The sequence below is a fragment of the Talpa europaea genome, assembly GCF_964194135.1.
Source record: "Talpa europaea genome assembly, chromosome: 3".
NCBI classification, from domain to species: domain Eukaryota; kingdom Metazoa; phylum Chordata; class Mammalia; order Eulipotyphla; family Talpidae; genus Talpa; species Talpa europaea.
In genome coordinates, this window is record NC_140069.1 from 14,081,496 (window position 1) to 14,105,987 (window position 24,492).

Genomic DNA, 24,492 nt, shown 5'->3' on the forward strand with positions numbered 1-24,492 from the left:
GACATAAGACCTGAAACCATAAAATACATAGAAGGAAATAAAGGCGAAACACTACGTGAAATGCACATCAAAGACATATTTACAGACACATCAGCCAAAGCAGTGATAGTGAAGGCAAAGATAAACAGCTGGGACTACATCAAATTAAAGAGCTTCTGCACAGCAAAAGAGACAATAACCAAAATAAAGAGAAACCCCACCGACTGGGAGAACATTTTTGCACACAACACTAATGATAAAGGACTGATCACAAAAATCTACAAAGAGCTGATGAGACTCAACAAAAACAAAGAAAATAATCCAGTCAAAAAATGGGCAGAAGAGCTAAAAAGAAACGTCTCTGAGGAGGAAATGCAAATGGCCAACAGGCATATGAAAAAATGTTCAACATCACTTGTCATCAGGGAAATGCAAATCAAAACTACCATGAGATACCATCTTACACCAGTGAGAATGGCACATATTAAAAAAACTAGCAACAACAAATGTTGGCGAGGGTGTGGAGAAAAAGGAACTCTTCTGCACTGTTGGTGGGAGTGCAAACTGGTCCAACCACTATGGAGAGCTGTGTGGAGATTTCTGGACCTACTAAACATAGAGCTTCCATAGGATCCAGCAATTCCACTCCTAGGTATTTACCCAAAGGACACAGAAACATCAATTCCAAAGAACACCTGCACCCCTATGTTTATAGCAGCACCATTTACAATAGCTAAGCTTTGGAAACAACCCAAATGCCCAAAAATAGATGACTGGATCAAGAAGATGTGGTACATATACACCATGGAATATTACTCAGCATTCAAAAAATATAAACACATGCAATTTGCAGCAACATGGATGGCGCTGGAAGGGATCATGCTCAGCGAAATAAGCCAGAAAGAAAACGAAAAATACCGGATGGTCTCACTCATAGCAGGAATCTAGAAAACTTAAATAAGGGACCAGGAAAAAGAATAACTATAAGAAAGAAAATATCAAAATCAACAAGCAACTATGAACCAGAGACACTCTATGGGGGTTGGGGGGTGGGGAAAGGAGGGCTTGGGGTCAAAATAAGGGGGTTGTAATCGTATGGGGAATATAAAATAAAATTTAAATAAAATAAAAAAAAGAAACAACCCCAAATTATAAAACATATGAGCACAGAAATAAAAGATTATGCATTTCAAAAAATAAATAAATAAAAATAAATCTAAATCTCCTAGAGTAAGATTAATGAGAATCAATGAATGGAATTAAATTTGTTTTCAATGGAACAGATAGCTTTTACAAGAACATGCAAAATATGCAATGTGTGCTATCTGCAATCTAAAACTCACAGCCTGGACACCACACTTGGATGCAACTTGAGATAAAGATTATGACTAAATGACCTTCATGAATCAATATCCACAATTCCTACCAATGAATAATGAAGACTTAAATTCGCGTAACACTGGTTATTTTTTTAGATTTTATCATCTCTATTAAGGACTCAGTCAAACAAGAAAAAGGGCGGTGCATGTCATGCTCTGTTTTTCTTTGACAGATAAATTGCTTGTGGATATAAAGATTCCTCTGGCATGTATCTGTTTGCCAAAGACCCCCATCGTTGAACAAAAACATTGTCTAATGTACAGACTCTCATAATTATTTCATTTCTTAATTCTTATTTTTACGAATGGAAAGGACTGAGGGAGGCTTGTTATGAAGACACAAGATCATTGCTTGTCACTCATGGAGAAGTGGTAACTGTGAGACCCATGTGAATGTTTACATACAACTCACAGGCATTCCTTGAATGGACAGACCACTTGGTCCTTGGGGCCCGGGGGGACCCTGAGGTCCGGGAGGACCTACTGATCCTCGAGGGCCATCTGGTCCCTGGAAAGAAAGAAAAGGAAAGTTAGACCCTCTGGTCGCCAGAAGATATTTCTGCTTAGGGTGTATACAATTTATTTCCTTAAATAAAATTTCCTAAGACATGAAACACTTACGGAATAATAAGATGTGATGCCTGGATGATTCACATCCCAGGCAAAATGTCATCAATAAAACAAAAGAGTAAACACAGAGAGTTGCTACAACTTTAATTTTTGCTTCCATAAACAAGGAGCTGTGCCAATTATGAGTAACCAGACCCCCCACACTCCATAACAAACCCAAAAGACGTAAGTGGTTCAAGACCACCCTCCTGGTCGGGGGAGACTCAACCCTCCCAGGTGAATTACATCCACTCCATCTTCACCACTGCCAACGACCTGCTTGAGGGGCACTCCTCTGCATTTTTTTAAAGATTTATTTATTTATGCATACAAGAGCTGGGGTACAGGCCAGAGGTGCAGGGGGTGAGAGGATTCACCAGAGACAGAGTGGGGAACAGAACAGGCAGATTGAATGAAATGCACTGCTGAGGGGAGCAGCGGGCGAGTCAGGAGAGGTCTGCTGCTCCATGTGGGTCAGCTCCCAGGCTGGGGATAGAACTCATGCTGCAGTGGCTGCAGATAGCTTCATATATGTTGTGTCTCAACCCCTTACGCCACCAGGGAGGCCCTCCTCTGCATTTATTAAGGACTTTGCACCAACACTCCCTTTTCTTTCTCACCTTGATCTTCCATCCCCCTGTTCCTCTTCAGTTTTACTGAATGATCTGCCATTGGCTCATCGTTATTTGATTTCACTTCATCTCAGGATCAGGCATTCCTTTCTCTTTAGCAACTCTTACTTCTATAGTTTGAACCTTATTGTGGCCCAGCTAAAACAATACCACCTCTGTGATCTTAGAGCCAAAAAACCTATTTATTTTCAACCTCTTCTCCTTTCCCTTCTCTTAATCTGGGGTATGGTATCCTCCAGTTAATTCTCAAATATCTGACTGCAGTCAAGAGTATGATATGATCCAGCATAACATTAGAGAAATACATCTGGGGGCAGATGTGAACAATCAATGAGAAAACTAACATACTGGAGCCAGGAGACCAGTAAGAAGATTTGTCCAAAGCTGGACAAAAGGTGGTGAAGCCTGAATTCAATTTGTACCTACCCTTCTGCCACCCCTTAAGGAGCCTTCGTGAAAAGATTAAAAATGTGTGGGGGCCTCCTCAGTGGTGCAGTGGTTAAGCACTGGGTTGTGAGGCTGCCCGCAGCCTCTGCAATGCCGGTTCGGTCCCTGGCTGCCAGGTGAGGGTCCCACATGGCACGCAGACCTCTCCTGCAGCCCGCTGCTCCCCTCAGCAGTGTATTTCGTCAGTCTGCCTGTTCTGCTCTTTGCTCTGCCTCTGGTGAACTCTCTCACCCTCCTGCGCTTCTGACTGTACCCAGCGCTTGCATAAATAAATAAATCTTTAAAAAAACAAGATTAAAAATGTGTGCTTTGATACAGCTTGGCACAGCATGGCGCTCTTGGTTGGTGCCTTTGCACAGTGGACAACCTGAACCACCACACTTGCTGCCTTGGGCAATGAGAATAGAAAACAGAGCTATGAGCTTGAATAGACATAGTGGAGAGGGAGAAGAAAGAATCTAAACCCTGAGAAATTACCTGGCTGGGACTGTGGCCTAATTGTAATTCAGTTGCTACCCCTCCCCAAAGAGACATCTACATCTTTGATGTAGATAGAGCAAGAGAGGAATGTTCTAGAATGAACTACCTTGGACACTAAACCACTCAGAACAGTGACTATCTATTCCTGACCCAGAACATTTTCTGTTTGATGAAAAAGCAGAAAACTTCAAGAAAAAGAAAAAAAAATATAGCTATAAATTTCCTAGAATATAAAGTGCTTTTAAGATTGCAACAGGTAAATAGTAGTTAGTCCCCAAATTCTACTATAGCTGGTTATGAGAGGGAGGGCAAGAGACAGGGAGACAGATAGAGAGAGAGAGAGAGAGAGAGAGAGAGAGAGAGAGAGAGAGAGAGAGAGAGAGAGAGGAGAGAGGTCATTTCCACATTACCTTTGGGCCCTGTTCGCCTCGCTGGCCCTTGGGTCCTCGGAGCCCTGGACCACCCTGGTAAACAGATGTTCAGTATTAGCACAAAGGCAAATCATAAAGCAGTATATTTTATCCATTTTCTTTATGATTGCCGATTATGTAATTTCTATTTGTATAAAAGCCAATGCACTGTGTAATGGTATATGTTCCTCGCGATTCTTACCTGGAAATTTGCCACCCAAGCCCAAACCTCCCTACTGATGAATTCATTGTTTTAGAAAACTTGCTATGCCCAATCTTTTTAAACTGAAAAAAAAAAGTTAAGGATTTTTAAATTTAGCGTATGAGTACTGTTACTAATGAATACAAGTAACAAAATACACCATTAATTTAAATTTGTATGTTTTATACCATAACACTGAGATTTAATTATTCAATTAAGTTGCAAAAAGCATATGAAAGTACTAATAATTTAATTTTCTTCATTTAAAGGTAAGTTAGTATTTCAGTAACTTGTTATTTGCATTTTCCCTCAAGATTTTTTGATATATTACTGCACTATCTGAACTATTATTTACTAGCATTTTTCTTTATGTAGATGCATATGAACAGACATAATAATACATATGTGTGCATATGTATTCTTTGCAAATATATTCTCTGCATCTTTGTGTGTATATCTACTCTGAATACTTTCTAAGTGACTCATGTTTCACTTAAATAAAACTACTTTTTTTAATAATAAATCTACTTTAAAGCAATTAGTATAGCATTACAGAAGATGAAAACATGTATTACTGAGAATAGAAGTTACCCCCAAATTATACTATAAATAATGTGATTAAATTGAGCTAGATTTTTGTCTCTATTAAAGTCTATGAGCCCCAGGCTTGTTCTATGTTAAAAGGGGTGATGAATAAGTATTAGAAGAGACACATGGGGACCAAATTCAGACTACCTCTTTTAGCTGAGTAGAAGAATTAAAAGATCATTGAGATCACAGTAACAATCTCACTCTGTAATTCCAGCCTGCTTCGGGCCATGTCTATGAAGACTGAGAACCATTTTGTGTTCCATCCAAAAACACACATCATTGGGAAAAGACTGGATCAGGCCCCCTTCCAGACCTCTGCTTTGCTTAACCACTTATACTCATTCCCTTTCCCAATCTCAGTTGGTTGCTTATCTCCCAGACTTTTAAAATGCAATTATAAAATTGCATTTTATGTACACATATGTATACTTACATGTATGTATATTTCCATCATGCTTTTTATCTAGTTCTAAGTTCTTAAATGTCATATGTTTAAGAGAGTTATCCATAACATAATCATATCACTTATTCTTAATGAGTTGTATAGTTGTCTAAACCCTGAAAATGTGAGAATTTGTTTAATCATTCTTCCATAATTGAAAATTGTGGGTTTTACCACAATTATTTTGTGTTTAAATAATACTACAATTAAAACCCCTAAGCACTAAGTTTAACATTTAAGCATCAACAAACTGAGTTATATATGAAATTTGATAGATATATAGACATATGATATATTGCTAATTTATTCATCGCCTAGAGTTTAAGAAGGGCCCACTTTCTATAAATCTTTGTCAACACTTGATATTGTCAAACTTCATGTTTTACCAGCCTGATTGGTAAAATGAATACCTTAGTCTTATTTTAATTTTCTTTTTTCTGAAAACTACCATGATTGAACATCTTTTCATAATGCATGTTCTTCTTCTTCAATGTGCAGAAATTCTGCATATATTTGGCTATTATACCTTTAGCTGTTATACATGATGCAAATATATCCCTCTCTTCTGCCCCCCATATGGCAGGCACTACTGATTGGCTATCAAAAATCTTTCCTGATTCTTTCCTCCATTTAATTCCTCCTACTACTAAGGCTAAAAAAAATAACAGGTTTGCTTTCTAGTCTCCTTCGTAACCAGGAAAGGGCTTATTAACCAGTTTGTACCACTTTTATCAAAAAGCAACAAGCCTGAGGAAAGCAAATTGGAAGCTGCATGGGCTTGGGGCCTTCAAGAGGCTGTTGAGCAGCCTGTTTTCTGTCTCCAGACAATGAATGTTCCAGTGGTTTTCACCATTGATATCAAGTTGTCTATTTTTTGCAACAAGCCCAACGCATCCCAATTGACATACCCAGTTTGACATAACTCTAATTTTGTTTGTACATCTTAAATAATTGGTTTTTAACTGAAAGGTTTGATTAAATGTGACTATTTGGCTAACAAATATCCATGCCAGAGGCACTGTGTCTAAAAGCCAGGGGTCATTTTCTACTTTAATTTATATTCTACCTTATCCCTAACCCTCCATCTTATGCACATGGCAAGAATTCAACAAATTTTTTAAAATTCTTTCAAAAAATTAATTTACTTTTTGCCCTCATAACAAGAATTCAACAGATTTTTCTGGATGTCAACATCCATCCTATTAGTAAGAAAGGGTTAGTCTAGGCTAAAGAGATACCTTCTTTCATTCATGCCTTCCTGCAGCTCTTTCAGAGTTTTACTGGTACAACTTATTACTGTGCAAGTTCTTGAATGAGAAAATAATGACAGCAATGATAAATTAAGACAGGATTTATTACATATTGTTTGGGATGCTATTTCTTAAATAATTATACTTCAAGTATTTGGAAATTTCAACAGTTTCCCTCCTAGTTAACATCTTATTTCTCTCCAAGTTAGAACTCAACCTTTGTCTTTCCCTTCTCTGCTGCTTCTTTCATACTATGAAGTTGACTTGTAGGTCCTCTGTGTATATTTCACAACTTGTTCTAGCAGTATTACAAATGAATACAATTTGAAAACCCTCCAGATAAAAAAGCTTATTAATGTTATGCAAATTAAAAATAAACATCACTGTAATTAAGACCTGAATCCTTAAGTACAAAGGAGTGAAGAAAGCATGTGGACTGAGTCTGCCCTGGAGGAGAGAGGGAAAGAGAGTTGGGGCTTGCTGCATAACTCTTGTCTTAGAGCCCACCCAAGGCAAAGAAATGTGAACTTGGGTCTATGACTGGTGGGGGGTAGAAGAGAAAACATTCTTAGGAAATATTCAGAGGAATCTGACAGATTGCAAATTCCCTGTGAGCAATGAGCTAGTGAGGGAAAAAGCCCAGTAGCAGGTGGAGGAACCAAGATGTTTCATTTTAGCTTTGGAGGAATAGATGTCCCTGCTAAGAAATATGGCCTGGAAGCTGATTCCCAGTCTAAGGACCAGAATTCACACCATCTGTGAGGATCACACAAAAGTTTTGACTTGCATTTTCCTGATTACATGTGATGTTGGATATTTTTTTTCATATGCCTGTTGGCCATTAACCCAAAGGCAAACTTTTAACAAGGTATTTGGTTGGTTGTTTACTCAGAAGATTGGCAAAAGCAAGCAGATATTCATTGGAAGAACACAGTTCATCCACAGTTTCACTGTATGTAAACCCAAAATACACACCCCAGATAAGACATGCATGCAGAATCAAGACGACATGAGTAAAATCAGCAGAAAAACAAATGGCACATTCAGAACCCCAACCCCACTTTTCTAAAAGTGTTAAAAAAGAGAATATGCCAATGACCAGAATACTTGAAAAGGAACTGAATATAACTTCTAGATATGCTAAATATAAATATCAAAATCAGAAACACAGCAGACAGCTTAAATAGCGTATTAAAACAGAGAACAATGGAGATTAAATAGGCAAGACTCACTGGTGGGCCTGCCGGTCCCAGAGGCCCTTTGCTGGCCTCAGAACAGGAGCAGGAATGCGGAAGCTCTGGGCAGGTCTCCTCATTTCTCTGGGAGAAAAAAACAATAGCATAACAGTTCATAAGATAGTTTAAAGACATAAAGAAAATGATTTTATTTAATATAGTAAAAGCCCCTTTAAGTGAACATTAGTCTAGAAAGGCAGAGAGTATTCTCTCTTGACCGTAAAATCTTTCCTTTAAGGAAAAATGAACAGGTATTTAGTGAATCATTGATAATTATCATCATCCAAGGATGCTAATAAAACTGCTTGGGGTCCAGGGAAAGAAAGAAAATCAGAAATGGGTGCAAAAATATCCTGGATTATTCTATCAAAACAATTGTGACTATACTCAAACAAAGAAACATAATAAAATAATACACAGGGCTTAACCATCATATAAATTACTGCACACATCCTTGGACTGATAATAAGAAAAACATCCCAGCATCAATCTGAAGCTTTGGGATAGGAAGTCAAGTTTTCTTTTCTTGGCAATGTCTGTTGCTATGTGATGTTACCAGACAGATGAATTTCAAGCTTAACATATCTGAATGAATTACTGAAGAGCAGAGAATGACAGAACACCTGCTGACAGCTACTGAACAACTTGCAAATATCCCACCGGGAGCTGTAGCCAAAAAGAAGTCTTTACTGTGATAAAAAATTGTATAAATTCCCAGGGTTCATCAGAACCTTGGATGGAGAGAATAGGATAAGACTAGAGAAATGTAAAGTTAGAGCTAAATATAGCAGAGATGTTAAATCACCAAGTTGAAAATAACCATCATCATTGAAATATTCACAACAGAAATTCCAAAAAAATTCAGGAAATGGCCTCTATATATTTGTCTTTAAATGTTGGGACAATAGTCACACATTTCAGCTTGGAAACTTCCCCTACAAACACATACTGCCTGATACCTGACCAGCTTGAATAAAAGTATCCTCAAAGATCTCCCAAACAAGGCTGACAGCAGCCCCTCTGTGACCAGAGACTTTGCAGTGGTTTGCTGATTGCTGTTGACCTGTCTCCATCCACAACTTCCTACCATAGAATTTACACTTATCCCACAATAAGCTTTAAAAGAAAGCTTCTGAGAACAACTGGGTCCTTCTAGGAGAATTGGTGATCACATATTGCTTAATCCACCACAGCATTCTGAGGGTTTCCCCTTCCAATGTCCAATCATCAGTGTCTGTGATTTAATTCCTCACCAGTTCAATGGAAACCAATTTGGACGAAAAATGAGTAAGTTACTTGCTTCTCAAACATAGTCATATACTTATGATCGTTATGTGGATCTGGTGTAAGGAAGGCCTAAAAAAGGCAGATCTCTTAGACTTTAGGAACGCTTCTTTCTCCATGCCCATTATCCAAGTTTCATTATTAACACATAACTTCTATCCAACCATGTCATCCATTTCAGTTCATTGGCCTTAAGGATTCTAAGATATTGAATCTTCTTTTTTTGTAAATATGCACATGCCCTCATGAATTATACTTGGGGTTACTGATGAGAACAGCCTGGTTTTCTAGTAGTGTAGCATAGATTATGACTACAATTCCAAAATTGTGTGCCAAGATGCCCTGGGACTCTATAGCAAACACACAGGGAACTTGGTGAATGTTTAAAAAAAATCAAGTGAAACAATATTCAGCACCCAAAAGACATCGTGTTAACAATCAACTCAAGGTAGTGCATAATTTCTACATTCAATTTTGAAACACCTTTTAAAAATGATGTCATGTTTTTGCAAATCTGGTTCATCAGTAGTTAATATGATAAAAACAAGCACCATGGGAACAATCAATATGGGGGAAAAAAGCAAGGGTGGCAACATCTAGTGAGATTCCAATATGAGACACTGCACCTTTCTAGGCACAAAGACCCCATTGGTAATTGTGGTTCTTTAAGAATAAAGGTAAGACATCATTTGTTGATTTATGTGTACGATCTTTTCATATGGCTACTGAGTTGTTAGGACACAAACATCTATTAAGATGTGTAGACCTAATTACATCATAAATGGAAATGTTAGGTGTTTCTTTTGACTCAGGCAATGTTATGAAAAAAAAAAAAGTCACTGAGATGCTAAAGGTTTCATGAACCATAAAAGTGGGGAACCTCTGGGCCATGTGTAAACGGCTCCCCCTGGAATTTTGCGATTCCCACCACATACTCAGTGTGTCCTACTGATTCACACATGCCTCCTTCTTAAAATCTTTCTCATTTTTATTAGCACTATTTATAATAAAAGTGTTGAGAAATAGTATTTCATTTTTGGAGGAAATTGTAACTCTAGAAAGTTTCAATCTGTAATAACTAAATAATGAAAGAAAAATTCTTACCAGGCCTGGAAGCTCACAACATTTGTCTCTATTGGACCATGATGTGGAACAAACAATATCAAACATCTGAAGCTGAAACTGCAATACAGAAAGAAAATTATCATTTAATGAAGAACATATAGATCCGTTGTGTTTATAATTATAGCCATTCCATATTCCACAAAACACCAATCCGTTTACAAGTTAACATTACTGTAAATAATGAGTTTTGTTTCTCATGTACACAGTGATAGAAGAAGAATGTGTCTAGTTTTATTCCACCTACTCTCCACAACACCCCGAGAGTCTGTCCCTATGAGTGTTCCTTATTTATCACAAACTGCCCCTTCCCCTCTGGAGGAAGGAGCAAAGGCAGTGCCTCTGTTGAAGCTTTTCCTGTACTATCCATCACAGTTCTCTGTTAGCTCACACACTCCATCTGGGTCTTATAAAAGCACATCTCTTGCCAAACAATACCATGATGTATATTTCTTCCTCCTCTAACTGTGAGCTCTGTGTTTCCTATCACAGTATATGACATGTAGCAGGTCTTCATGGAGGTTTTTCTGAATTAATTCTGAATTCTATTATATATGCATATACTCAGCACATTTTTCTTTAGCTTATCATGCAAGCCAAGTATTATGTAGACCATTAGGATATGAACAAGAAAAGGCATGAAACCACAGTCCTGCCCACAAAGAACTACAGAGACGGAGAGACAGGCACTTAAATGCTGTTTACAATATAAATGCCATGACAGATGCTCATATGGTATCCTGATGGCCTGTGCTAGTTGTATTTTCATGTATGTCATTGATCACATCCTAAATATTTAAGCAGTCTTGTTCTACTCATGTTTGTTGGCAAAAACACTATATATATATTGAAATAAACAGAAAAATCATTATATTATCATTAAGGAATAACACTAGCTCCATGAGCTAATCATCTTTAATATCATTATTTTCAAATATTAAAAGTCTCATCAATTACAGAATGGGGAGAAGAATGAGGTACTTTTCACTTTAAATCTGCAACCTCCTTTTGGCAAATGGTATTTTCAGCAAGAGCTAGAAACTGTATACCTTTTGTGTCCTCAAGGAATACAACCCATCCCTGATCAGGGTCCTCTTGAGGAAAATGAGAACACATAGGTAGATAGTGCTACTGAAGTCTGTGACTAGCAATGCATGTAATATCTCGAAGATGCACATCCTATCCAGCAGTAAAGAGAATGCCAGCGGCCTTCTCTTCTTGTATCCAAGAACAACTATGGCTTGCTGAAAACATCCTTCCCCAAGTGGGTTTTTGCCAGATTAATAAAATAACTCTTAAATTTTGAAGGCAGATATATGAACCAAAGCATCATTATTTTTTCATATCTATAAAAACTACTGTGTTGTTTGAAGATTAGAAAAATTCCCAATTTTTTCTTCTTCCTATAGGCTGAAGAACAACATCATGACCATTAGAAAATTAAGTTTTTAAAATTAAAACATTTTTAAAAGAATAGGGCTACTGATTTTCATGCAACAAGAGCAACACAAACATGTCAATCAAGAAGCATAAGAATCAGGAAGCTATGGCGTTAGGTTGTCTGGATATAATCATTGCATCCTAAGTCATTTTGAACAATTTTTTAATGCATTGGAGTCTCCCATTTCCTCATCTGTAAAATAATGGTGGTAGATATTTATCAGTATAATAATAGTAGGTGTAGCAATAAAATAAGTTAACAGGAACATGTTTAGAACAAGAATATTTGGAACATAGCTATTATCAAATATGGGATTATTTTAATGCAACACACACAACTCTTTTATAATTGAATTCTAGAAGGTGCAGCAGTATATAATAATACAGAGGCCAAAAAAGGAGAATCAAAAAGAAAGTGATACAGTATTGAGGGGAAATAGAATAACAGTGTTATACAACAATCATCCCTTGAATGTTTTGATTGAGAAAAATCATAGCAAGTACCAACAGTTGGTACTTGCAGAAGCAACCAACACGTTGCTGAAAACCTACTATATGCCCAGCACTAACCTAAGGACTTTGCCTTTATCACTCAATTCTCAGATCACTATAATGAGTTATGATAAAGGCAATGTCAGCTCCACTCTGTAGATTAGGATCTGGGATGAAAGAGCCTTAGTAATTTAAGCACATGTTGAAAGCTGAGCTCTGGTTGGGGTTGGGACAACACACCTCATTTTCTTGTTCATTTTGCAGCAAAGAGAACTTTGATCTAATGTTGAAAATGCAGTTATCCCTGCCTAACTTGACAATGTCATTTGTCTGGGAACATTTATTAAATGGGTCCCATTATGACAGCAGGAGATAGATTCCATGAAATCTGTAAGTCATTCATCCATTAAGAAACTTTCCATTTCTGAATAGAGCCCTCAGTGTAAAGACATTTTAGTGAATGGAAAGATTTATTTAAAGCAAAGGCCTTTTCACTAGCCCCAGTATGCACTAGGCTTTCTTGAAGTTTTTCAAATAAACATTCACCACCCAATCGCCTATAAAGGTAAGTCTACGTGCAAACATTTGGCTGAACTTTTGCCCTATTGAGTTAATGGGATTCTTATGAGTTTGTTTTATTTATTCAAAGGATTGAAATCCTACTAAGTGCTGAAGTGAAAACTATCATTTGAAGAATGCTCGTGGGCTGACTTTTTTCCCCTTCAAGTTAGATGAAGTCAGCAGCCTTTTTTTATGAGCACAACAAATTTATTCACAATTGTTTTGCATTTATAATAGTTTACATTCTTCAGCTTTTATTTGAGGGTTTCTTTTCCAAGGCACATTTCTAGAGATTGATTAAAAACTCTCTGGTTTTTATTCCAAAAGCAATGACACACATATTTATACAAATTATGTAGGGAACAGTATTGAGATAATATGTTCAAAGATTTGATATTGGAGTGCCTGAAAATGCAAGATATTATAGGTGACAATAAAGCACAGTTCTAGCAATTGATACAAGAGGCGGTCCTTCTAACTTGCGTAACTTTTTTCTTCGTTCCTGACTGAATATTATAAAAAAGTATATCTGTGCAAAAAAGGAAAAGGAGGGTGCCTAACATCCTACTTTTACTTTTTATACTCTCTTTCAAGGGATTACTTAACCAATTACAAATGCTAATTTTTCATTACTGGACATTTTTGTCTGGGTGTAGCACAAAAGGCAAGTCATTTGGGGTCAAATGTTAGGATGAAAATAAGATGACTTCCCAGCAGTTGAGTCACTATGATGTGTGAATGGAAATTAACATGTATCCCAGGCCCTACTTTTCTACTCAGTACCAGATTTTATGCTCTGACTTTTTCTGGCATAACATAATTAAGCTTGTCATTTTAGGTCAACCTGAACGTATATACAAATAATTGCAAAGACTAAACCATCTTCTGCTCTTAACTTGGTGTTTAAATTCCATTGACTCCATCTCAAAATAAGATTTATTAAACATTTACTATTTATCTGCTACTGAACACAGTGTTTTCAATTCACTGAATCTAAGAAAAACCATGGCACTAATTCAAGTAAGAAAGGAAAATTAGCAGCAGTTGTTGATAATAATTAGAATAGTTAGGGGCAGATACACTTTGATGGGGAGGACATTCTGATCACATTTACTTTTTAAATCATAAATTAGGGCCTCCCCTGGTGGCGCAGAGGTTGAGAGCTGGGCTGTGAAGCTGCCCGCAGCCTCTGCAGTGCCGGTTCGATCCCCGGCCACTGGCGAGGACCCACATGGCGTGCAGACCTCTCCTGCCACACCTGCTGCTTCCCTCAGCAGTGTACTTCGGTCCTTCTGCCTGTTCTTCTCCCTGCTCTGGCTCTGGTGAATTCTCTCACCCTCCCGCGCTTCTGACTGTACCCATTGCTTGTATAAATAAATAAATCTTAATAAATAAATAAATAAATCATAAATTAAATAATGGTGAGTCTCTGAACTTTTCAGTTAACAGATAGGTATATGGTCACTAAAACCAGACTCCTTCCTCCGTCTTAAGATTTACAATCATCAGTCTCACCCCATCCAAGAAAGCACTAGAATGAAAGCAAATCAGACATAGTCCCATGGGGGGGTGGATCTCAGGGGTACAGCATTTGACCATAGATGGATACATTCTCATGTCTTACTGCCCTCACTTTTTGAAAAGGGATCCCTCCATAACTTCTTTAAACTTCAGCTTCTGGATCTATCAAATAGGAATAGTATTAGTAGCTCTTCATAAGGTTAGGAGAGGATAAAATGAGATAATCTCAGAAAAGTACACATAGCCTAGTCCACAGTTGACATGCATTTAATATTGGCTATCTTGCTCATTTAAAGTTTTAAGAGACATAATCCATGTGCAAACACAGTCATTTTCTCATTTAAAAACCTGCATTTCTGTAGGATCACTGACTACTCTTATTTCTATATAAAATCTTTGAGTCAGTGAATAAAATAATAAGCAACTCCAATTTATTTACATAGTAGAGGGGTAAGCAGATGTCAGTTGAATAATTCTAGAAGTGTTAGACTTGAAAAGATGAAAAAATACATTAAGAAACATGCTGTTATTATAGAAGCTCAAAATCTTTCTATAGCAATCTCTGACAGGCAACATCTACTAATTTCAATAGGTATCAGAAACAATAGAAGAAACGTTTATCTTAGCCTAGGAATCAAGTCATCCTTGAGTCCTTCATTTTGGACAATAGAAGACAGTGACTCTGGCATTTCTGAGTTAGATACAAGAAACTTCTTAGGAGAAAAAAAGATTGGAAAGCAGAAGCACAGTTGGTAAGTTTCCTACCACATGTGTTTTGATGGCCAAGTTAAGTCTGCTTATTAGTTTAGTCCCGCTAGGGACTATTCCTGCCTAGAAAAATCTAGCATTGCTCCACACATGTTGTTTTTGTTACCAATGTAATTTCAGCGCAGTAGTTACTATATCCTTAAATTCATTAATCTCTCCTCTACTTAACTTTGGTTTAAAGAGGATATATTTTCTTTAAAGACTAAATCTTTAGCGTTTTCCATCATCATCTGACATTTTTTAATCACAGTTAAATTTCTGGGAAAACACTAGCCTATAAGCTACTAATCTCTCTTAAATGATAATTAATCCTCCTGAAATAACCCCACACTTGCACATTATACATTTCCTTTTGCAGGCTATTGGAGAGCAGATGTATATCAAAATGTGTCAGCAATCTGTGATTTCTAAATTGGAAACTAAAAAGTGAGCATCTTTCTTGCCTTGTACTGAAACAAGGCAATAAAATATTAACCAAAAAGTGAGTTTCCAATCATATTCTTGAGATCTAATCTAATATCCATTTCAACATAATCACATTCTTCAATAAGTGGGCAGATTGAAAATCCACTTAGCAATCCTTTGTAGACTTCTAGATTTTAACAAAAGTCATGACTTTTTTGACTGGGTTACAAAGAACTCTTTTGACTTATTGACTTCCATAAATTCCCCTTTGTCTACTACTTGTTGGAAGTTGCCACAGAGGGTAGTCTGTTTGATTGCCTTTCTTTCATGGCCAAAAGTAAAGATTTATAGCGGGTAGGTCTGAAACCCACAGGCACTTTTGCTTTCAGAAATAAATTTTTTATATTTCATTGTTCCTATATTTGGAGTACAATTACTACCTAGTGTGCAATTTGAAACACAATTACTGTAATTATAATTCTAAAATTCAAATTGTAACATATAAATTAATATTAGATGATATGATATTTATTACTGGACTGTTGTCACTGTCCCACAAGAAATAATCTAAATGGATAGCAAAATTTTTTTGAAAAAGATGCTGCAATTCAAAAAGACATGATTCTGTTAAATTTCTTTCATGCTTGTGGATTTACTCTGTTCATACACATTTGTTAAATACTGTGTGTATGGTAGAAGGAGTTAGTTGCAAATGAAGACCATAACACACTCTTCTGTTTTTGAAGGATTTAAGCTCTGGTTAAAGTGGTAAATGTAAATATATGAAAAGATAAGAAAATAATACTTGATTACAAATAACCAACTGTTAAACAAGTACTAGAGGTTTGGAAAGGTGGGCTGGAAAAGATACTACTGACATCTTTCAATAATAATAACTGGCGGGCCTCCCTGGTGGTGCAAGGGGTTAAGTAGCGCACTATGAAGCAATTCGCAGCCTCTACAGCACGAGTTGGATCCCCGGCCAGCCAGGGAGCAACCCACATGGCACAGCAGACCTCTCCTGTCTTGCCCACTGCTCCTCTCAGCAGTGTACTTCAGTCAGTCTGCCTGTTACTTCTGTTCCCTACTCTGTTTCTGGTGAATCCTCTCACCCCCCAATCTCTGGCCTGTACCCCAGTTCTTGTATGCATAAATAAATAAATCTTTAAAGGAAAAAAAATAATAACTGGTCTACATTGAATGACTATTAAGTATCAGAGATTTTTGTGTTCATTATTTCTAAAATTTTATATAAATAATTATATATAAATAACTATATATATATGACTAAGTGCTTTGGGCCTAGAATCTCAAGCACATAGAATTGTTTGTTTTGCTTACAGTAACAACATAGAATTGTTTATTTTGCTTACAGTAACATCACTTATTAATCTAAGCATCCTGATGTACACCTTCATTTATCCATACATGATTTCTTAGTTTCCTAATTCTGAAGGCTTATAAATTCTTGGATGTGCCAATTTAAATGTGTCTCCCATGAAGCAATGGTGGTGTATTTCTATACACCACACATCAGGAGGAAATAACTCCTGAGTATCATGTAAACATTCATAAAAGTCTCTTACCATAACCGAAAACAAGAGAAACTTCCATGGTATGTATGTTGTGTCTTCAAACATCTCACCCATAGTCCCCCAAAGCAGAGACAAAGATACTTTTAAAAATGCTGAAGTACTTGAAAGAGATTGCAAAGCTAAGTGTTAAATGAATTAGCACACATCCATCTAAGTGTGTGTCCCCTTTGTACCCAGAAATTTCACACCTATTTTTACCACAAAAAGAAAAGCTATGAAATAGAAATTGTCCCAAAGTAAGGCACTTCACTACTCTGAGCCTGTTTCCTGGTGTATGAGGTGAATGGGACATACTAGAAGAGTCAAATTAGAACTGTGTTCCCGGAAACTCCCTGAGGGACAATCAGCAGGTGGGGGCACCTGCTACTCTGTGTCTCTCCTCTTTGCCAATCAGCACAGGCCTATTTTCAAGTTATTTATTCACTGGACATGTATAAAATTTGATTTTGTACAAAACGATCTTCATTTTACGAAGATTTGGAGAACTAGCAAGGCTTTCCATAGAGCCGGCTGGTTTTACAGATCTGTGAAAGCACAAGACAACAACAGTGATTTGCAATTACCTTGATTTTTCTCTTACATAGAAGAGACATGTAGAGGAGAATAGTTGCAATTGTTTAAAAGAATAAAAAAAACGCTTTGGGCTAATTGGTTCTAATTAGAGAATGACTCAAATTAGATAATGCTGCTAATTAATTGTGAATGCACAGTGTTAAAACAAAAGCTGTTTACACTCTCCTTTTTTTGTGGGTAGTGAGTGAAGGGAATATGATTACTTTGGCAACTGGAAGTCTCCCAGTCTTGAATTCCATGGTGTACAATAAAAAATAAATGACCTTGGAATGATTTGTTATTGAAACAACTATTAATAAAGGGTAAACTCCATTAGCAGGAATAAAAATAAATTTTTATGATGCCCAAATCTAACCCAAATGAGATGCTTATGTCAATTTCTTAACAGTAATAATCACATATCTTGTGCGGATTTGTATTTTTTATATAAATGACATCCATTTACAGTTTTCAATCTCATTAACACCATTCATGCCACAAACTGTACAATGAATAACTTTTACTTTTTGAATTTTAAATGCATTGAAAAAATAAACTAGCCTAACTCCTTGGAGATTATCCTTCTAATACAGCAGGAGCATATTTTGTCAAGAGGTTTGAATGTACAGGATTAGTTCCTTTAATGAGGCCATTATCTACATATCCATCCACCCATCCACCCATTCACCCATCCACCCATCCATCCATCCATCCATCCATTTAATATTATACCAACATTTCCTGCTGAAAAATAGGTATTTATATTTTAAAAAAAATTTTGTAACAATAACACAACTTCTTCACTTACTGGTGCAGAGTTTCCATTTGGTCCTCTTGATCTCACCATTCTCCCTAGGACTTCTACACCATCTGATGTGATATTAGCTGATGCATTTATTGCCTTCTCACCCACTTGCTTGCAGTCTATAACCACTTTGACCAAAGTCTTGCTGATAACAATATGTAGCTAGGTAAACGTAAAGATATTTCAGGAGTTAAGAAGCAGAAAGAAATACCAATAACCTTATATAATTGCATGACTCATCACAGAAAGTATGAAAGAGAACTGGATCTGTCTCTATGCATTGTGCTAGAGAAGAAATGTTCCACTTTTACCAGTTCCCTAATTGTCCTATATTGTCCATTCTATTTATATTTAATGATGCTTTTCTTTAAAAAGATTTTGAAAGAATTTATTTTTCAAAATCTCATCTTCTGACTGGATCAAATGCATTGAAAACATAAACTAGCCTAACTCCTTGGAGATTCTCCTTCTAATATAGCGGGAGCATATTTTGGAATATTACTCAGCAATGGATTATTACTCAGCAATCAAAAAAGATAAACTCATGCAATTTTCAGCAACATGGATGGAGCTGGAAGGGATCATGCTCAGCGAAATAAGCCAGAAAGAAAAAGAAAAATACCAGATGGTCTCACTCATAGCAGGGATTTAGAAAACCTAAATAAGGGACCAGAAAAAAGACTAATTATAATGAAGTAAAAATCAAAATCAGCAAGTAACTATAGACCAGAGACACACTACAGTGGGGGGTGGGGGGAGGAGAAGAGGGATTAGGGTCAGAATAAGGGGGGTGGGAATTGTGTGGGGAATATAACCAAAATGAAAATGCATACATTATGCAAAAACGAAAAATGATGTAAGAATTATATAAAATAAAATAAAAGCAGTAACATTTTGAAATCACAGGATTGCTGTGCTAGTTATGCTTTTTCTAGAAGCAAAATAAAATAGATGTGAAAATATTTTAATAATAAATTATGCTGGATGATTCACGAGAAAAATATCTAAGGTACCATCACACTTTGACAATTTTATATAACAGAAGATAAGAAAAGAAAGTATAGAATCTGAAGGGAAGGAGGAAGGCTTTCTGATGAACTCCAAAGGAAAGAAACCCTTAGCCTAAAGCATGGTGTAGTAGTCTCGAACTGGAATTGCTATCATGTAGAAACCCATAGTAATATATTCAGTTTACACATTCTTTGTTTAAAAAAAAAAAACTGTGTTATCATGCAGGGGATAGTCAAAGAGAAATATATTCTAGATGAACTATTCTAGATAACCACATGCAAGTAAATTCTGCAGGGAAATTTCAGTGCTCATATTGCATTTCAATTTGTGCTGATATTTGGCTCATGAGCATTGGTTATTTGTGGCAGAGCTACCTGTTTAATGAGCTAATGTAGAATTAATAGGCAAATAATGATTTCATATCAAGTGAAAGCCAAAAGACATTATAAATAGCTTCCAAAGGGACGGTAGCATAGCAATGGAAAGAGAAAAATTATTGAACAATGCGAATCCTGCTTAGGGGAGTGAAAGTAGTGGGTACTGAATTTGCATTGTAAGCAGAGGTTGAAGGTCAACTTTCATATTAAATTAGTACAAGTTTTAATTTTACTGGCTTTATTCAATCTTTACATTGGTTTCATTATTTCATAGGAACTAATCGTAGAACTAAAAACATAAGGAATAGACCAATTTTTGTTTAATATTTTACTTAAATGACATCACGATGATAGAAATAACTTAAGTCAACAATGGAGGCTCTTAAGAATTCTTTTTCCTGCAAAAAGAAGTTAACCATTACCCTGCTGGGGAACCATGGCTGAGCCCTACATTACTTTCTTCAAATTGACATCTCTTTTATGATCATATAGAAGGGTATAATTTTACTTTTGTGTGTTTTTGAGTCTTGGAATATTTTTCATTATTATAAATTATAGAAATTTTCATGTTCAGTACCAGACAACCTAGAATGCAATATTCATGCTTTAAGAACAGTTAACTTGTGAGAACACTCAAGTTTTATTTTAAAGAACAACTTTGCTTTACAAAAGCAGACATTGAAAGTTTTCAAAAATATTTTTCTTCTTTGACTTCATTTAAGAATCCATTTATAAAATTATTAACTTTTTTAGGCCACACTTCATACCCAAAGTGTAAAAACTAAAGCCAACTTCAAATCAATGAGAAATAAAGATTATTTACTCAATTATAATAAGGTCTATGAACAAATCAAATTTGATCTCTGCAAATTGAATATGCACCAAGATTTTCCATTAATAGAGCTATAAATAAAGTAGTTTGTTGCATGACAAATGCTTTCTTTTTTGTTTGTTTGGGTATCTGGTTTTGCTAACAACACTCAGTAAAGGAACATTTTTCTTCATATAACTTGAGAAAATTTGGAGGTGTATAAATTTGAGGCCAGTTTTTCATGAACCTTACTTACAGTTCTTTGAGTTCTTTTGGTAAGATAAATAAAACTTAGCATTTGCCCAAGATTTATAAAGGATCCTTTGGGATAAGAATTACAAGTTCATGCCAATACCACAACCTAAAATGACAATTTTTTTTTTCAGCAACCACGAAGTCTTACATGTTTTTCATCTCCCCTTTAATTTTTCTTAACTACTTTGCAATAGACTCTGCCAAGCCAAGAAAAAAATCACATCGCGAAGAACTTGGTGGGTAAATGACAATCACCTCAAAGAGATATTAATGGAACTCTTTAGAACCAATAACGAACAAATTTCCTCCTGGACCTAATGCATTTTTTAAAAGAACTTGTATTCCTAGTTGTATAGTCCTATTAAGCTAGAAAAATAGAATATTTTAGTACAAATTTTCTTGTGCAAAAAAGAGTAAGAATTTTGTTATGCAATTGTTATTGTACAATACTGGTATTCGAAACCCCAGAAAATAGCAAAGTTGTGTGAATTAGATGGATTTGACCACATTCTAGGTCAGAAGACCAAAAGACCAAAAGAGAAGATGAAGACAGCTGTGCAACCAATATCCCTTCCCTCATACTAGCAGGGCACGGATAGCTGATTCTTTGCAGCACCGTCCAGTAAATTCTCTGTTCTCCTTTCAGTCTTGGTGTTGTTGCATCCCTTATCAGTCCAGATATCACTAGGGTAATTAACCAAACACAAAGGAAATCGTGAATGTTGGAAGGATGCATGTCTACACCAAAACCAAGTGTTTCAAAGATGTGAAATGCCAAGGACAGAGTCTTTCACAAACTAGGTTAAAAGAACGACTAAAATCAGGTTTTACAAAATTCTTCTTTAGAGGAACTTTTATGCAATCCCTCTTCACATTTTAACATGTTTTAACTGATATCCGTTCATCTACATCCATGACCAGGTAGACCAGCAATCCTTTCCACATCACATAAAATGTAGTGAATGAAAACTGTCTGCTGAATAATAAGTCATCTCTAATACATTGTTTCTCAGTGTGGGATCCTGGACTACTTCTATCAATATTTTCTAGGGTGTCAGCTAGAAAGGTATATTTCAGGGTCCCATTTCAGAACCACCAAATCTATATCTCTGGCCATTGTTAACAAAATTTGCAAATAATTCTTTCTCATTTGAAATACTCTAAGGATTTTTTTTAAATCTCTGTTGCTTTACCCACAGAAAATAAAATAAATTTATGTGTATGAGGTGGTACTGACCTTGTGAAAACTTCCATAAAAAATTTTCTGGATTTCAGGTCCTTCAAAAGTGACAGTCTGAAAATCCCCACTGTAGTCATAGTTGAAGTAAGTGAGGGTTTTCCCACCGTCTAATCAAAGAAAAATGACAAAAATGAAATAATTAAAGTAGATAAATATTTTTCTAAAATTCAACTCGACTGAAAATACTGCTTCCATTGTATGAGGCTATATTTATAATAAAGGGATGAGTAAGTAAGGTAATGATCTAGGGTCCCTGGGTTGTCCAGGCGTCAGTTGGCCAGATTAACTGCCTTAACCACACTGTGATAATAGGGAGGCAAGGACCTCTACTTATTCTTCCTCTGTCCTTCCTTGCCTACACTTTCATCCCCCTTTTGGAGAGGATTGTTTGAATTTGGGAGTAGAGACAGACAAAAAGGGAGAAAGGAATTAATCAAATCTTACGAAATAGAAACCAGATACTTCATCTTATTAACTCCATGCCACAACTGGCTTGTCCTGAATATACAACTTAACCCATCCCAAAATAAATGATATTCAATGTCTCTTATTATGGACAAACAAACAAAACCTATTATTGAATGTTTCGTATTATGAAGAATATTTTATTTAAAAAAAATAGGAATGTTCTTACTAGCTCATTTCTGGATTATAATTTAATTATTCATGCTGTTTTCAAAAGGTACAAGCTAGTCAATCATGTTGAGACTTTTTTGTTGTTGTTTTCAATTCCTGGGTATATATAGAATTAGTTACTGATGCTCTTTTAAGCTACAACTTTCCCTTAGTTTCAATATTAATACAAAATGTTTTCACAACATTATATTTAGTTGTTGACTCATTTCCATGAGCTGAAATGTCCTTTCATAAATATTACTTGAAAATAAGATTAAAAAACTTCCCTTATCCAAATGTTGGGCCACTTAACAGTGACCACCAAATTTTGGTTCCTAGCTTTGCTGAAATCCTAAACAAAAAAATGATTTAGAAAATTCAGTGGCATTAACCAAATACTTGACAATCCACTTAAGTGATGACCATATATGACATTCAAGAGCTTGAGGTCAAGAAGCTTCCTTTCAACATCCCAACCTCCAGACAACGGAGTTTTCTATTCTTCAGACTGATGCAATCTTTCTAGACTCACTCTTTAGATGACCTCACCCAGTATCATGGTTTATTTAAAACACAAACACAACTATCAAATTTATAACCCCATTCCCTGAGTTATTCATTTCTTCATTTTCCCTTTCTTTTGTAAATAAACATTTTATTAACAACAAAAAAAATTATAACCCCATTCCAGAATTCTTCCCAAAAATGCACTTGCCAATCTGACCATTCTTTTCCTCCGTTATGAAATAAACATCCTACAGATATCATACCCATATCCAAAAATGAATCTCTGGTTCCACCTCTTTGCTTGCCCCTCCCTCCCCCTCATCCTTGTTCTTTCCATAGTCTTTTTATTTTTAAAGATTTGTTTATTTATGCATGGGGTACAGGCCAGAGATGTGGGGGGTGAAAGGATTCACCAGAGACAGAGTGGGGAACAGAACAGGCAGACTGACTGAAATACACAGGAGAGGTTTGCCTCATCATGTGGGTTGCTCCCTGACTGTCCAGGGATTGAACTCGTGCTACAGAGGCTGCAGACAGCTTCATAGTGAGGTGCTTAACCCCTTGCACCACCAGGGAGGCCCTTTCCATAGTCTTCATCATCTCAGTAATTGTCTCTCTCCACCTTGCTCACTATTTTATCCTAGAGCTTAGCATGACATATAGTAGAAGCACAGTATTTGTTGAAAGAATACTGTTACTGGGCTTCCCTGGTGGCACAAGTTGTTAAGCACTGTGCTATGAAGCAATCTGCAGCCTCTGCAGCACGAATTCGATCTCCACTGGCCTGGGAGCAGCCCACATGGTGCAGCAGACCTCTCCTGACTCACCTGCTGCTCCCCTCAGCAGTGTATTTTGGTCATTCTGCCTGTTCTGTTCCCCACTCTGTCTCTGGTGAATCCTCTCACCCCCAACATCTCTGGCCTGTACCCCAGCTGTTGTATGCATAAATAAATAAATCTTAAAAAGAAGACAAATTTTTAAAAAAAGAATACTGTTATTGTTTCATAGTTCACAGTGTTTACATTTGGCTTAAGATAACTGAGTTACCCTGCAATATACACAAAACAAGCAAAGTAGAAAACAACACACATGTTCATACATGTGTGCACAAATGTGATATAAATAAGTATACTTACTATCTAGAATTACTCCAACCAAAGGATCAGAATTTTTATTTAAAATCTCCCAAAGAGCAAATGGCTCCTCTGGGGTGTCAGGAAGAATCCGGAATAGAAAACTGATTGTGTAATCAGAGGGCAATCCTTCTGGATGCAAGTACCTGAAAATGAAAAAAAAAAATGTTTTATTATATCCCTCCTCAAGTTATTTATCCAATTATTAAAGCAAATATACTTTCATTCTATAAAATTTGGAAAAATAAGGAAATAATAACAGCTCGCCATTAATCCCATCCAGAGGTGATGATCACGGTGTTGGTGTGGTCCAGGTTTTTTAAAATGTATGTAAATATTTGT

General features: G+C 36.3%; 1 protein-coding gene across 2 annotated transcripts in view; it reads right to left on the reverse strand.

Annotated features, from left to right (window-relative positions):
* COL14A1 (collagen type XIV alpha 1 chain) overlaps positions 1-24,492 on the reverse strand; it is a gene marked incomplete at both ends in the record, with an annotated part of 147,086 nt that overhangs the window by 47,072 nt on the left and 75,522 nt on the right. For both annotated transcript variants that reach the window (XM_084229787.1, XM_084229786.1), the window contains 7 exons: positions 1,771-1,866; positions 3,937-3,990; positions 7,654-7,740; positions 10,045-10,122; positions 18,205-18,363; positions 21,893-22,002; positions 24,154-24,296. In XM_084229787.1, the coding sequence (XP_084085913.1) occupies positions 1,771-1,866; positions 3,937-3,990; positions 7,654-7,740; positions 10,045-10,122; positions 18,205-18,363; positions 21,893-22,002; positions 24,154-24,296 (727 nt within the window). The remainder of the gene's footprint in view (positions 1-1,770; positions 1,867-3,936; positions 3,991-7,653; positions 7,741-10,044; positions 10,123-18,204; positions 18,364-21,892; positions 22,003-24,153; positions 24,297-24,492) is intronic.